The 17324-nt window shown below is 38.0% G+C and overlaps 2 protein-coding genes across 2 annotated transcripts; both read left to right on the forward strand.

The window, feature by feature from the left end:
• Positions 1 to 8159: 8159 nt before the first annotated feature.
• On the forward strand, positions 8160 to 9170 carry LOC144434219 (carbohydrate sulfotransferase 3-like). Its single transcript, XM_078122673.1, has one exon. The coding sequence runs from the start codon at positions 8160 to 8162 to the stop codon at positions 9168 to 9170; it is 1011 nt and encodes a 336-aa protein (XP_077978799.1).
• Positions 9171 to 13196: 4026 nt separating this feature from the next.
• On the forward strand, positions 13197 to 13907 carry LOC144434220 (carbohydrate sulfotransferase 6-like). The gene has a single exon (XM_078122674.1). The coding sequence runs from the start codon at positions 13197 to 13199 to the stop codon at positions 13905 to 13907; it is 711 nt and encodes a 236-aa protein (XP_077978800.1).
• Positions 13908 to 17324: the final 3417 nt, after the last annotated feature.

Genomic DNA, 17324 nt, shown 5'->3' on the forward strand with positions numbered 1-17324 from the left:
TCCAATGTAGTGTTATGAAGGGATTTTACAAAGCATACCTCTAAAACCAAATACCATACGTGTGAACCTCATTTTGGCACCTGAAACGTGTGCTCTCTGTTTCAGACTAGATATCCAAAAACATGCCCCAAAGTCAATTATTGGCAACCCCCTAGAGTTAAGGGGCTGTGTTTCAATCCCGGGTCCTCCTGTTAATGTAATTGAAAAAGAAAATTATAGTATAGCTTTGCCACTGGGGGCGCTGTTCTGAAACGGACATTGACCAGCGTCTTCTACTATACAATGTTTCATGGCCACAGACACCTGTTTCCCGAGATATGGTTCAGAATATAGTATAACCCATAACACCAAAGTAAAGCATTTTCTGTATGTACCACAATCGTTTACAGCATCCATATCAAGTGTAAAAGTATACTGTTCCATTTGCTAATCGATCTCATTACTAGAAACATCATATACTAGGCTTGTAAATAAACCAGTTGAAACAGTATACTTTTGCACTTGATATGAATGCTATGGAATGAGTGTAGCACATAGAGAAAGTGCATCATTTCAGTGTTACTCGTAAAACATCTTTCAGAATGTAATAAAATATCGGTAATATTGATATGTCAATAATATACTAGTATGTAAAAGGGTAATAACAATGGTGTCTAGGATCGAGTGAGTCCACACATCGTGCGGTATATATATATATATATATGTATATATATATATATATATATATATATATATATATATATATATATATATATATATATATGTTGCGGGTAGAAGAAAATCAAGTAGGGTTTTCGTCTTTACAAGCCTGTTTCGTGAGTAAATCACTCGTCAGGAGATGCTGATGTGTATATATATATATATATATATATATATATATATTCCTTTTTCTTCTTTTTTTTTCTTTTTTTTTGTTGCCTTTTTTGGGTGTTGTTTTGTTTGTTATTGTTCTCCGAATAAGACAGACGTTCATTTAGCCTTTAAATCGTCCGCCGAACTCAAGTGACTTACTGTATACCATATATACAAATTTGCATATTGCGTTAAACCGTCACGGTGTACATATGGTCGTGTATACCTGAAATGATTTTTGTACCTGACAGTGTGTGGATTTTTGGCTAAACTGAACACACACACGCCACACGCTTAAGTTACAGTGGTGTTACTCCATCATTATCAGCACACGGTGTTGTCTCCTGATCCTGCAGCTGTCTTTCAACTCTTTTCATTCTGAATACCTTCAGCGTGTCTCCGTCCAGCACGACCAGCTTCTTTGGCTCGCCATTAGTGACGCACACGCTTCTTGGGTCGGTCAAGCCATCGGAACTGTTGGCGACAATGTCGAGAAATTTGCCGTCGGAACGAAATAACTGTATTCGTCGGTTATTGCTGTCACAGATATAGATGTTATCATCATCGTCAACAGTAACTCCCGTTGCCCAGCTGAACTGGCCTTGCTTGTCACCATAGCAACCGAAGGAGAACAAGAAAGAGAATTTTGAGTCGAAAATAAGAATACGGTCGTTTCCGCTGTCAGAGACGATGATATCGTTGCGAGTATTCACTGCAATGGATGATGGGAACTCAAACGTGCCTTTCTCGATCTCTTTGCCGACTACACTACGGACGTGTTCACCTTCCATGGTGCATGTATGGATGCAGTGATTACCCCTCGTGCCTCTATCAATGACGTGGACATGGCCGTTGTTGCTTAGAGCCAGACCTTCCGGGTACATCATCTTGTCGTTGCCAAAGCAACTGACGAGGTTGCCATCTATGCTGCATATGATGACCTGGCTGTTGAGGCTGTCAGAGACTACTAATCGCTTATCACCTGTGAAGGCGACCCCGCACGGGCTGAATTGGGATGTGAAGTGCTTAAATTCGATCTGGTGCTTCAAGTCTAAGTGTTTGTCGTAGACTAAAACGCGACGTCCGTCGGCATCTGCAACCGCGATTAAATGGGACGAGCTCACTGCGATCCCCGTTAACCCTGCATCGATATCAACGCACCCCGGTAGATCACCTTCGAGCTCAACTCGTGATGCCTTGTTCGGACCTTTAGTGTCGACTCCGCTACTTCGAGCTTGAGCAGGCGAAACTCTGCCATCAGGGGTGGTTACGATGTTTGAACGTTGCATCTTATTCAACATAGCCTTCGACAAAGGAGAAGCCCCCGCCACAATACTACCCAGAAATCCACGAGGAAAGTTGGTGTTTGGGACAAACTGCACATGGCTGTTTTCTTCTGGTTCACACGGTGTTTCCATAGAAACCAGCAATGAAAGTCTGTCCTCCATTTGTTTCCTAGACAACAGGATTTCTACTTCGGTCCCATGTCGCAACAAATTTTCTCCTACGTCGCAAGCAGTAGACAGGTTGTCAATGGCAACAGACAAGTCGTTTTCCTGCATCTTTAAAATACTTTGTTTTATCCTACAGCGACGCTGTACATCTCCATGAAGTCTTTCAGCTTCCATTTTTACTTTGTCGACTATGTCACCCAAATGCTTTCCAACATCACCTTCTACATCAGTCAGATTTTTTTGTAGATCTTCACTTGTAGCGGTCACGGCTTCGTGGCCCATTTTCAGCATGGACAGTTTCAGTTTGGCTTTCTCCAGAAGTCGCCGAAAGTTGCCGGTGTGCAGAGTGGCGGCATCTTTCAAATAGATGTGGCGATGTTCAGGTACACGATGTTCTATCAATGTACACTTGTAGCATATGGCGGACTGGCAAGTCTGACAGAAAAACTCGACTTCACAGTTGTGGTATGTACACAGTGGACGCTTATTGCGAGTCCAAGAGCGTTCCCTGGCCCTTGTACAAAATTCCTCGATGGTCAACATTCGATGGTTGCTATGAGCGTCAGGCTGGGACTCAACACAGGTATCGCAAAGAAATAGAGCACACTCTACACACCTCCTAGTTCCTGCTTGCTCGCAACTACCACATTTCACATCTGCTTTACCATCGACTGTACTTTCAGCATCCACTGCATCACGGAGATTATTAATGAAATAGTTATTGGGTAGAGCGCCAACGCCTTGTGGTGGTAACACCCAGGTCTGTTTACACGTCGGACAAGTCGGGGCACCCGCTTTCTGCTCCAAACACTGCGTAACGCAAGCTTGGCAGAACGAGTGAAGACATGGCAACTGCTTAGGTTGGTTGAATCGTCCGCAACACACACTACATGTGAGGAAATCCTTGTTGATTTGCTCTGCCAACTTCTCGGACGCCATTGCGGATTACAACTGAGCTAGCAAGCTGAACAAGTCGGACACACCCCGCACTATCAACCACTTCAAATAATCATATACGCGTCAATATAAACAAGTTCAATTGATTCTAGTTAATCAGCATATATCAATGGAATAAAGTTCAAGGTTTAGTTGTCGGTTCATAATGATCTCCAGTGTGAATTGGTAATGGTATAATCCAAAAATTATTTCATATAGTATTATTTAATCTAACAAAATGTCGCTAGATTTACTACAAAATCAGTACCATGTAATATACATCGATCAACAACCAATTACTAAATTCTTGTACAGCAACTTGACCAACGTTTATTTCACATTTTGGGGTTAGTAACTGTTACCTACATTTCACTATTTGACGTGTTTGGTGATTTGTAATTTGTGTAAGACTATATGCTGGTTTGACATTTTCATTTTTTCAATCTAACAAAATGTCGTTAAATTTACTACAAAATCTGTTTGTACGCCACGTAATATAATATAATCATAAGGTTGACAACTAATTACTAAATTCTTGCATGGCAATTTTGACCTACGTTTTATTTCACGTTGTGGCGATACCTTTATATTTCGTTATTTGATGATCGTAGTGCCTGCCCGTTATATTTGGAATGTTCTAATGATTCAAATAAAACCGTTCTCACCTGATAACAATAACTTGACCGTACCCGATCAGGAATGATATATATGCATGTATAAGATTGCATGATAGTCTGTGATATCGATCGTAGTGTATTGCGCTTGTGGCACAAGTTGAGACATGGTCAACTTTTATTGAAGGAAAAGGGTGCAGCACTTCACACGCAGTTTTTACGTTTCACCTTCCGCTATAAGCAATCTCGTATGTAAAGTAAAGGGATAAAGTTTGTAAAAAAAAAAATTGCGGGGGAGGTAAATTTTCTTTGGTGTTGAAACATTCTGATGAGTATTCAGATCTGACTTGACATTCTTTCAAGTTTTGAACGCCATATCGTTACGGTACGGTACCAAGCGTATTTGTGTATACTCAATCTTTTGCTAACATAATTATATATCCCAATAATGATCAAAGTAACATACGTTTATTGATAGATAGTTTATCTTTGAATCTTGCGAAATTGAAAAGTATGGACAAACTTCAAACTGCAAGATTTGACGTGCGATTTCATCCATGGACGGCCATCTTTAATATCACAAAATGCATCTAAGGTGACGGTCGACGGTCATAACCATCGAGTAATCATTTTAAAGACGATAATATACCCACATCCACAGCTTGTCAGCTTGGGTGACAAAAATGTCTGAAAGTAGCAACTTGTTGAATAGTCTAGCTGCTAGACATTTGCAACATTTACTATGAATCAGTGGGAATCCTACATTGTCAAGTTAATTATTAATCTATTGATACATCTTATAAATTTACCAATCAGTAGATCAGTGCAATATATCTTGTTGTTAAGGGTGCATTTGAATAATCCAATTTGACCACTTTCCACTTGGTACCATTAATAATCTGACCACGTGAGAAAGCATAGCTACCGACCACATGCAACGTGTACAGACTACTTCGTTTATGAAAGACAGAAGTGGAGAAACTTGAAAAAGACGTTCTATTTTGGTTTGAAAATGCAGAGATACAACCCTCGTCAAGTCGGTGACGTCGAGAGAAGTGATAAGTTCTGGGGTAATATATATCGCAGTCCAGGGTTGCGGCCTCGGATTGAGGCACGATTGTCTTGATGTATTAAACTCGTTTGAACCATTCGACTCATAACGTGAATCAACTAAGGATAGAACGTACAGCAAGGTACTTATATTTTCATTGTTGTATTTATTTAAAGTGTGCCTAATTGCGAAAATGAATGTTCAAATATGCTACACACTGTAATTAACTTGTCTCCAGAATAAAAAAATAACCACGCTTGAAGATAAGGATAACCCAATTTGTCTATGTTTCTCATTACTGTTTCATGGCAACTACGGGTCTGTCGGTCGGTCGGTCGGTCGATTGAAAAAAGAGTAAACACATAAAAAAATATCTTTTGGATCAAGTTCCTGGTAACAAGCCTTTTCCCAGCTTCTCTACACAATTGGCATTTTCCAGTCCCCCCCCCCACCCCTACTTGATTAACTTCTACCATGAAAGAATTTTTCTGTTCGTGAACAAGTGTCGTCGTCACCGTACTGCCATGACAGTAGATGACGACGTCAACAGTCCAGACACTTGCCTATTCTTGCCAGAGAGGGCGCAAAAATATTTATGGCGGGCGAGATTATTAATGTATTTTTTAGTTTGATGTCGGAGCTGAAAATTTGGGTCGCTCTGGTAACGAGAAACATAAAAAAATTGGGTCACCCTAATAAATCAGGATGTAGTCCCTTCGGATACGTATTCTAGACAAACAATAATGTCTGTGATAAACTATGCACACATAGATTGTGCTATAATACAAGACATGTTTATTGAAACATTTTGACGATGAGTGAGTCCGAAAATGAATTTCGCCAACAATGAAGATGACCTGAAGAGAAGCCATCGCCAGCCAGCGCCCTCTTATGTAATATAGTCATGTAACAAGTGTTTTGTTTACAAGTAGGTCTAACCTTACTGAATCCTCAGTACGTACACTTGGTATTACACCAAACTGAATAGTGTAGAACGGTGAGGCAAATACATGAAAGGAATGTTTTGTATTGATAATACACATGAATTATGGGTAAACTGGTATATATATATATATATATATATATATATATATATATATATATTACAATAGTGGCCAACACTGGTCTCTTTACTTCAATTTGAATTATGGTTTATGCAAAATGAGAATATCATTCATCGCTCACTATTTAACCTGTCAACGTAGATATGGCTGTGAAATTTATCATCACAGGTCAAAGAGATATACTGTGGGTAACAAAACATGTGTGCTCATAAGCAGTTGGTATCCTCCTGTTTGTGGTCTCCGCAAAATTTGGCATAGGCCAACGTTGCTTCAACAATGGATTGTGGAGGACGCAAGGGAATGTGTTTTAAAGTAATGTTATGTGTGCTGGTGATATATACAGTGATATTAGGTGAGTTTATACCCCGGGGTTTATAGATAATTTGTCTGTTCTGTGTGTTTGGTGGTATCGGGTATGGAACTTACCTCTTACATGTACATTGCTTTGATAAAAATTGAACTTTGAGCACCTCCATGTTTGTGTTAGTTGTTTTATATGTTTATATATATATATATATATATATATATATATATATATATATATATATATATATATATATATATATATATATATATATATATATAAATCTTTGAAATGTAATGGGTATATAGTGGCTGTCGATCATGCCATAAAGGTACACGTAACCAATTGTAATTTTGTTAAGTGACCATTTGATGGTGAACCGAACGATGGTCCTTCACTAATTTCAAAATTAATACAATAATGAATTTTAATGAAGTACATGTGATTCAAATTGGTGCGAGGTGTTTTATGCTGTCAAAACACATCATGCCGAATTCCCGATTTGTGTGGATTTGTTTTAGTGTGCATTTGTTAAATATTCATTAATCCAAATAAGACACGTCGACACCAAAATGGCGCTAGGAGTACATCTGTGTTTGCACGCATCCAGTTAATATCTTTAAGTCTATGGCACATTATTAGGGCCATTATTATGTACATCTTATTTGATTCGTCTCAACAACTTATTTGGCAACTCGACATCTTATTTGATTCGTCTCAACAACTTATTTGGCACCTCGACATCTTATTTGATTCGTCTCAACAACTTATTTTGCTCCTCGATAACCTATTTGCCTCGACAACTTCTTTGGCTCCTCAATAACTTATTTGACTCGCCTTGACAACTTCTTTGGCTCCTCGATAACTTATTAAGACAACATGTATGACGTTCTCTTGTACGCAATATTTTAGCATCCCTAGCTCCCCTTCAGTAAATATGTGCTCTCTTGCTTTTGTGCAAACGTCATTTCGCGTCATACAAAATCTGCTGTTACGTCAAAGAGCATCATCAAAGTTTTGTGTAGTTTTTTGAAGAGTGGATGGGCTCTCACAATGTTGACCACGGAAACGGAAGCAAATGTTATAACCAAAGGATACGTTCTAAATATGTTGGAGAAAGAGATCAAACAGAGCTGTCCGAGAGGAGAGAGGACATAATGATGGCTTACCACTTTATCAAGTTCGTATACAAAAACATCTAGGCGCGGATTTGATGCCACGACTGAATAGAACCATGGGTCTGTTATAAGATTGACAACTGTAGAATGCGCCGCGGCAAGAAAAAACTCTAACCTATTCTCCGTCAAAATCAATCAACAAAACTTTTGAAGTCAGCTTTAGAATTCAATTTGGCCGCCAAATAGTGTATTACAGCAATTAGTTTATTTCAGATCTGTATTAAAAGGCCACGGGCTAAAACAGCAAAACCAAAAACATTTCAGGGAGATTCCACTATATTTCTGATTGCAAGATAATATAAATGATGTAGACATATTGCTTTAATAGATGATACTCGTCATGTTTGATGCAGTATTTACAATAAATACTGTAACTAAGTAATATTGTCTTAACTCTATGGAACTTGAAAACAAGATGGTGAACCCCTAAATTTCTTTTGGTTTAAAAGACTAGGAACGCTTTCATATGGCAAACTAGTTTGGAAAGAATTGAAGAACTTTGGTTTTCAGGGAAAGTTATCCCTGGACATATTCTACTATAACGATATGCTGTTCTCATATGGCAGGTATCGCTTCATCCACTCTCTATGGGATTCAAATTAGAAATACTAGGGCTACAGAAACACATTAAATAGTTGCCTAACATATATTCAATTTTGTTCCATTTGCAGTTGCAATTGTGCACAAAACCAAGCGATATATGAATATGGACATTGGCACTCATATACACAACGGAACATTCAACAATAGAAACATCACAACAGGAGATCGGGACAGGGAGAAACTACACGTCTTGATATTCGCCAGCAAAAGAACTGGATCTTCTTTCCTTGGAGAATATTTCAACCAAAATCCAAGATTCTTCTACAGTCGGGAACCTCTAATGACGATGACTCAAATGGCTTTACAGAAGAAAATATCGGATTCTTTGTTTGATACCTTGTCAGTAGACGTCCTATCTAAATTCTTCCATTGTGACTTCTCTGAAACACACCCATGGTTGTCATTGCTAAAACCTGGCTGCCAAAATTCAATCGCTTTGAACAATACTTCAATTTGTCACAGAACTGATACGTTCAAAAACATTTCTATGTCAACACAAAATGTGATGGATATTCTGACGCCATCTTGTCAATCACATGATCACATTGCAGCAAAGGTCATTCGCATATATGATTTAAATCTTCTGCGGTCCTTCGCTCTCGATCCGACTTTAAACATTAAAATCATCCATCTTGTCAGAGATCCCCGTGCCGTCTTTCACTCAAGAAATACCATCAAAGAACAGAACAGAGATTTTGCAAGAAGAAAAATGGCCGTGGACGAGGTCACAGATTATTGCCGTAATCTCATTAAAAATCTCGCGATAGCAAGATCAGGTTTATCAGGAATTGAAGGAAAATACAAATTAGTGCGTTACGAGGATTTGGCAACGAGGCCAATTGAAATGATGAAAGATATATACGATTTTCTTGGCTTGTCATATTCTCCTGAAGTGGAAACCTGGTTACAAAAAAACACTGTTATCAACGCAAAACATGCTTTCTCAACTAGTAAAAATGCAGAATTTGTTTTGAAAAAGTGGCGTCATGCAATGCCATGGTACAAAGTCAGAGACGTTCAAACTAAATGTTCTGTAGCTATGGACCTACTTCATTATCATTTGATCAAAAATCAGAAAGATCTGCAAAATGATTCGATCCCTACATTTCAGTAATCAATATTTAAATATATATGACCATAAGGCCAAAAAAGAGAGGATTGTTTCTGGTCAGCCCACATTCGTGTCGTTTTCTTTTTTCGTGTTTGTCCAGCCAATGCAGTCTGCAGATCTGGGGGGAAACACAAACATAACTCTCCCTACTTCAGTGAAGAAAACTGCAGAGCCAGTCATGAACGAACAAGCAAATGACATCTGCCCCACATATCACTTGCTCTAAAGTATTTTTTTTTTAAAAGAGGAGTAACTGTCATAAAAAGTAGATTTAGTTACAGGTTTGTTGAGAATTTTAAAAAATCGCGTCGTCGCACAAGTTTAGACAAAATGTACTGTCCTGACCAGAAACAATTCCTTTTTTGCCTAATCACACAGTATATATGCCATTCATTGGCATGGCAATCCTGCCTAGTTCACACCCATGATATAAGGTAGACATTTAAATTATAGGTTGTCTTTATTATGGTTGTTATGTTTAACAGGGCTTCATTAAAGACATAACCTCAACATGTCAACTTACTAATTTACATGCTGAATTTATACAACATCATGGTCACATAATGAAAGTCATAAAACTGATGTACATAAACTGACAGTTATGCCAGTTTTGGTTGAAACCAGTCCATGTATATGAGAGGTATACGTGAACTCTTGAGTACATTTTGTATTTTGACCTTGAATATAGAGGTTAAGGTCAAAGTTCAAGGTCTTATCTGAAGGTTAATCATGTATAACATAGGTGGAGACACTCAAGTGAGGAGTCTATTAAGCTATTAAGCTTTCATAGCATGGGAAATGTGAATTATGTATCACTATGGTTACTATCAGGCCATTATCATGAAAGTCACACAACAAAATGATGTGCATATGTATTTTAATTCCAAGAGCAATATCTGAATGCACTTTCACCTACCTACATATCAGATTCAACTTACGTAAACCAACTCCCCAAATGCTCAATCACAAATTAGTCTTACATGGTGAGTGTGTATTCTCTCACGTGCTGTCTTTGTCTTTGAATTAAAACTGCTATGGCAAAGAATTTAAAGACTTATCTATTTTCCAAAGCTTTCTAACGGTATAGACCTCTGAACTTTTTGTCGTACAAGAAATTGGTGTTTTATCATTTGACTGAAGGATGGGTAGATGGATAGATGGCTGAATGGATTGATGGACTGATGGTAGCAAAACGCTCAATACCTGGCTTAATTCTGTATCATGCCCTGCAAAAACGTTCAATTGTGTTCAATGTTCTTCAGAAACTCCAGAATATAATCAAAATTAAATTAAAGCATACATTTTTATTACCTCTCATAAGGGGGGGGGTGTAATTTAATGGTTTTGTCTGTCTGTCTGTCGGTGTGTTTATGTACGTGCGTGTCTGGCTGTCTGTCTCTCTGTGGACACGATATCTCAAAAATTACTGCATCGATTCAATGAAATTTGCTTCACATTTTCCACATGGTAATGGTAAGAATTTTGAAAGCATCTCATTAACATCAATTAGTCATTTTCATAATATATATATATATATATATATATATATATATATATATATATATATATATATATATATATATATATATATATATATAACTTTACACTGAGGTTCTATATATAAATAATATCATGAACCATACAGTTCTGACCCAAATATTTCGAGGAGACTGAGCTCCTCTTCATCGTTGGGTCTCCAGTTCTGTCAAACAAATCAAGTTCTGTTTCACTGTAAATACTGAAGACAAGGGTTATTGTCATGCAAAATTGTGTTCTTGTCCTGGAATGGTATGAATATTACACTCAGCCAGCTGTGGAGTACTGGTGACTACTGGTTGCTATGTTACTGTTTTCTATTGATGCCATTGGTGAGTGTATCAAGTTTCTTATCCATAATGATTCAAGTAGTTGACGGTAGGTTTTATCTGGTGTGTAGATTTAAAGTGTAACATAACTTGATTTGTTTGACAGAACTGGAGACCCACCGATGAAGAGGAGCTCAGTCTCTTCGCAATATTTGGAACAGAACTGTATGGTTCATGATATTATATATATATATATATATATATATATATATATATATATATATATATATATATATATATATATATATATATATATATATATATATATATAATATAATCTTTATTTTGCACTATAGGCCACCGGCCCTACGTGCATTAAGTCAGAACAGAAAAATACATTTACAGTCAAAGGTGTGTTATGTTACAGAGTGAGCATCATTGCGTAATTTGAAAGCATAAAATAGAAATTTACTGACATTACGGGTAATTTCCGTCTTATTTGTGTTCAATAATTGTACAAATTTATCCATATTTGGTTGGTAGTGGTAGAAATTGGGAATATATTTTTTTCTAAGCTCGTTCTGCAAAGGACATACCAGCCGAAAGTGAAATTTATCCTCAATTGTTGCATTGATATATATATATATATATATATTACATATTGTTTAAAAATAGTGGCCAACACTAATCCCATTACGTCAATTTGAATTATGGTATTATGGTTTATGGTTTATGGAAAATTAAATTGTCATTCATTGCTCCCTATTGAACCTGTCAACGTAGGTATGACTGTGAAATTTATCATCACAGGTCAAACAGTATACTGTGGGTAACAAAATACGTGTTCTCATAAGCAGTTGGCATCCTCCTGTTGTGGTCTCCGCAAAATTTGGCATAGGCCAACGTTGATTCAACAATGGATTGTGGAGAACGCAAGGGAAGGTGTTTTAAAGTAATATTATGTCTGCTGGTGATTTATACAGTTATATTAGGTGAGTTTATACCCCGGAGTTTACACAAAATTTGTCTGTTCTGTGTGCTTGGTGGTAATGGGTGTGGAACTTACCTCTTACATGTACATTGGTTTGATAAATAGTGAACTTTGGGCACTTCCATGTTTGTGTTAGTTGTTTTATATATATAAATCTTTGAAATATAATGGTATATAGTGGCTGTCGATCATGCCATAAACTTAGATACACGTAACCAATTGTAATTTTGTTAAGTGACATTGGATGGTGAACCGAACGATGGTCCTTTACAGATTTCTAAATTAATACAAGCGGTAAAATACAGATAATGAATTTTAATGAAGTACATGTGATTCAAATTGGTGCGAGGTGTTTTATGCTGTCAAAACACATCATGCCGAATTCCCCATTTGTATGGATTTGTTTTAGTGTGCATTTGGTTAAATATTTATTAATCAAAACAAGCCACGTCGCCACCAAAATGGCGCTAGGAGTACATCTGTTACATGTGTTTGTATGCATCCAGTTAATATCTTTAAGTCTTTATCAAGTTCGTATCCAAAACATCTAGGCGCGGATTTGATGCCACGACTGAATAGAACCATGGGTCTGTTATAAGATTGACAATTGTAGAATGCGCTGCGGCAAGAAAAAACTCCAACCTATTCTCCGTCAAAATCAATCAACCAAAGTTTTGAAGTCAGTTTTAGAATTTAATTTGGCCGCCAAATAGTGTATGACAGCAATTAATTTATTTCAGAACTGTATTAAAAGGCCACGGGCTAAAACAACAAAACCAAAAACATTTCAGGGAGATTCAACTATATTTCTGATTGCAAAATAATATAATTGATGTAGACATATTGCTTTAATAGATGATACTCGTCATGTTTGATGCAGTATTTACAATAAATACTGTAATTAAGTAATATTGTCTTAACTCTATGGAACTTGAAAACAAGATGGTGAATCCCTAAATTTATTTTGGTTTAAAAGACTAGGAACGCTTCCATATGGCAACCTAGTTTGGAAAGAATTGAAGAACTTTGATTTTCAGGGAAAGTTATCAGTAGACATATTCTACCATAACAATATGCTGTTCTCATATGGCAGGTATCACTCCATCCACTCTCTGTGGGATTCAAATTAGAAATACTAGGGCTACAGAAGCACATTAAATAGTTGCCTAACATGTATTCAATTTTGTTCCATTTGCAGTTGCAATTGTGCACAAAACCAATCGATATATGAATATGGACATCGACACTCATATACACAACGGAACATTCAACAGTAGAAACATCACAACAGGAGATGGGGACAGGGTGAAACTACACGTCTTGATATTCGCCAGCAAAAGAACTGGATCTTCTTTCCTTGGAGAATATTTCAACCAAAATCCAAGATTCTTCTACAGTTATGAACCTCTAATGACGTGGACTCAAATGGCCTTACAGAGGAAAATATCGGATTCTTTGTTTGATACCTTGTCAGTAGATGTCCTATCCAAGTTTTTCCATTGTGACTTCTCTGAAACACACCCATGGTTGTCATTGCTAAAACCTGGCTGCTCACATTCAATCGCTTTGAACAATACTTCAATTTGTCACAGAACTGATACGTTCAAAAACATTTCTTTGTCAACACAAAATGTGATGGATATTCTGACGCCATCTTGTCAATCACATGATCACATTGCAGCAAAGGTCATTCGCATATATGATTTAAATCTTCTGCGGTCCTTCGCTCTCGATCCGACTTTAAACATTAAAATCATCCATCTTGTCAGAGATCCCCGTGCCGTCTTTCACTCAAGAAATACCATCAAAGAACAGAACAGAGATTTTGCAAGAAGAAAAATGGCCGTGGACGAGGTCACAGATTATTGCCGTAATCTCGCTAAAAATCTCGCGATAGCAATTCAAGATCAGGTTTATCAGGAATTGAAGGAAAATACAAATTAGTGCGTTACGAGGATTTGGCAACGAGGCCAATTGAAATGATGAAAGATATGTACGATTTTCTTGGCTTGTCATATTCTCCTGAAGTGGAAACCTGGTTACAAAAAAACACTATTATCAACGCAAAACACGCTTTCTCAACTAGTAAAAATGCAGAATTTGTTTTGAAAAAGTGGCGTCATGCAATGCCATGGTACAAAGTCAGAGACGTTCAAACTAAATGTTCTGTAGCTATGGACCTACTTCATTATCATCTGATCAAAAATCAGAAAGATCTGCAAAATGATTCGATCCCTACATTTCAGTAATCAATATTTAAATATATATGACCATAAGGCCAAAAAAGAGAGGATTGTTTCTGGTCAGTCCACACTCGTGTCGTTTTCTTTTTTCGTGTTTGTCCAGCCAATCTAGTCTGCAGATCGGGGGGGAAACACAAACATAACTCTCCCTACTTCAGTGAAGAAAACTGCAGAGCCAGTCATGAACGAACAAGCAAATGACATCTGCCCCACATATCACTTGCTCTAAAGTATTTTTTTTTTAAAAAGAACAGTAACTGTCATAAAAAGTAGATTTAGTTACAGGTTTGTTGAGAATTTAAAAAAAATCGCGTCGTCGCACAAGCGGCGACCCTTTGAGACCTCCTGATTACTAATTTTGAGGTCTAACAACTTTGCCACGGGAAAGTGTTTTTTTTTCATTGAAATATTTGAACAGGAGGAGGGTCATATTTTAGAGAAAGGAAATTGTGGGAGGGTCATTTTCGAACGGACAACCTGGGGCAAATATCCCCTCGGTAACAAACTAGTGTATCCAATACACTTGGTGATTCATTGTTTATATGTTGCAAGTTTCTTTCTTGCGTCAGTCTTCTGGCGATGTTTTTTTCAATCAGGTACTGATGGTGCGGTTTCATCTCAACAGACACACTGTTACTATACTACATTATAAACAGGGTTGACGACCCTGCATATTATTTTGACACCAAAAGTGACTTTGCCTCGCGCTGGAACTACAGTTCTTAGATTCAGACAATATTTGGCCACCAGTTGTGTTACAGGTCCAAGCACATGCTGGTACACAAAAAAGAGTAATAACAATGATAGATTTGACGAAAACAGCTGTTATATAAGTCTTGTGGTCTCGGGTAGAGCGAGATCTCGTGCATGACACGTAACATCCAAATATGTAGATAAGTCACTGTCACATGGGGTATTTTTTCCCGCCATTCACAAACACGGAATACGACTTCGAAACATGACATATTTTGTACTTTGTAGGCCTAATTAGGAGTGGGATTTAGTGTATAAAAGGGAAGATTTTTAAAGATTTCGTCAGTCAACCTGGGGACTCACTGGATGCTATAACTTTTAGGGAAAGAGTAATCCATACTCTTGCAACTTCGTAGCCAACTTCTCTACCCTCACTGACCCGGCAAGCTGCACTGTCGATGTCACTGGCAAGCCCGTCTGTCTGGTTCGATAAATGTGATGGTAGTAGATGTTATACGAATTGCGAGCAGTATAGCGAGGAACGTGTAGATACTATATGATTGCGGTAGTAGAGCAAGGAACGAGCTTGAGTAGATGCTATATGATTGCAGTAGTATAGCGAGAAACTTGCAAGACTTCCGGACGGACCAAACTGTTGTTTGTGTATTTTTTATTTTTGTTTGAAATGAATGTGACGTTGTCAGTCTAAACGTACTTCCTGTGCGTACTAAATTATATTTATTGGGTGTGCCAGTCGCTAGTCGTTAAACTTGCGGCGATCACCCTAGACTTTACTCAACATAATTATATACATTGTACAACATGTTGCACTTCGACTTGAACTCAAGGGCTATTTATTGGTTGGACAGGGAATTGAAGAAGTTCTGCCGGTAAATAAATATCACACAGAGGGCCGAGTGCAACAGGAGTATCACATGGATCTGGTAAAATATCGTTGAAAACCTTTAATTTGTACAAGGATGACAAAAATCCCCCCTGTGGGGCCCTGTTGTTCGAAATTTAATACAGAAAACCCGCGCCATGATGACTCAATGACCGTTTCAATTTGACTGTGGACATGGCATTGGTACGTACACACTATTGATGCATGCCACAGGGATCCGGGATGACATGGCCCATGGGCGAGATTTGGCTATAATTTGCTCCGTGATTGGATGATACATTGTTACAATTTCTTCATCTGACATATATTTACGTTGTATTCTGCATCTCTCAATCTGACGTGACAAAAATATAGTAATATTATCCAACAAAGACTGTCCGTCACTCACTCACTCACTCACTCACTCAGCACAATGTAGGTTCACTGGCGTTGGTGAAGCTTCGTGTGAGAAAGTAATGACAAAAGAGAGATACAAACTGTGGCAAATAACAACAGAGGATACAGTAATTTACCTCGGAGGTAGAAGAGATGCCTCCAGACACAGAGGTCTATTCAAATTGCATGGTTCGCCACACCGCGCCGTAGCAAACTACAGCCTGTTTTACGGCAACGTTCTTAACGCGCCTCCCACTGGCCATGGATGCATTCATATACATGTTTGTATTTCGAAACGTAGTGGTAGAAATAATAACTCTGGTTTGCGAGAATGGGTTCGCAGTGGCCACAATTCCAACACGGCCAATATCTTATATATCCAACTGTACCTTGATCGATGTAATACATTACACGATACCTCCACCCTCATGGTATATTCAAATTGCATGGTTCGCTAGCTGCAACACGGCCAACGTCTTTTATATTCAAAAGTAACTGGACGTCGAGCGACGTCATGTACGTCACAATATGAATAGCCAATCATTACAAACTACAAATTAAGCATTCGGTTGTCGTGTCATGCGCATCTTCGGTACAGTTGTCTTTTGGGGGTGTTTACAAACTGTAATTTGTCACTAAAATGTCGGTTTTCAACATCATGTGTAATCCCCAGTATATCTAAGTTTGATGTGTTGTTTTGTACCGATTTAGTTCTATTTCTGTTTCTTGAACTCCATGTGGACATGTGACTCGGACGAACGCTACGCATTACCGCCGAAGATGAGCAGCTTCAAGTTCGGCCGGAAAGTACCTCCCTCCAAGTAGGAAATATAACTTGACACAGGCACCTGTGTATATACAAAGATAACTTGACACAGACACCTGTGTATATACAAACGAAAGCATGTAGCTAGACATGGCCGCGTCGTTGGCTTTCGGGATCTTCCTAATATGGACCCTACATCGACCACCACCAGCAGCATCTCTAGATCGATTGGAAAGCCAGCGTCAACGGAAACCTCTGGGTTGATAGACACTGTCCACACTGTCGCGTGACGTTGATTTATTTTGCTAATGCATAAGCTATTGATGCAGACACTCAGTACACACAATCGTGGAATTTGACATCACAGTACACAGTACAAC

This window comes from Glandiceps talaboti, chromosome 4 (genome assembly GCF_964340395.1).
Source record: "Glandiceps talaboti chromosome 4, keGlaTala1.1, whole genome shotgun sequence".
Taxonomy (NCBI): Eukaryota; Metazoa; Hemichordata; class Enteropneusta; family Spengelidae; genus Glandiceps; species Glandiceps talaboti.

Excerpts from the sequence above, each read along its gene's own strand:
- LOC144434220 (XM_078122674.1), top strand. The coding sequence starts at position 13,197 with ATGGACATCGACACTCATATACACAACGGAACATTCAACAGTAGAAAC.
- LOC144434219 (XM_078122673.1), top strand. The coding sequence starts at position 8,160 with ATGGACATTGGCACTCATATACACAACGGAACATTCAACAATAGAAAC.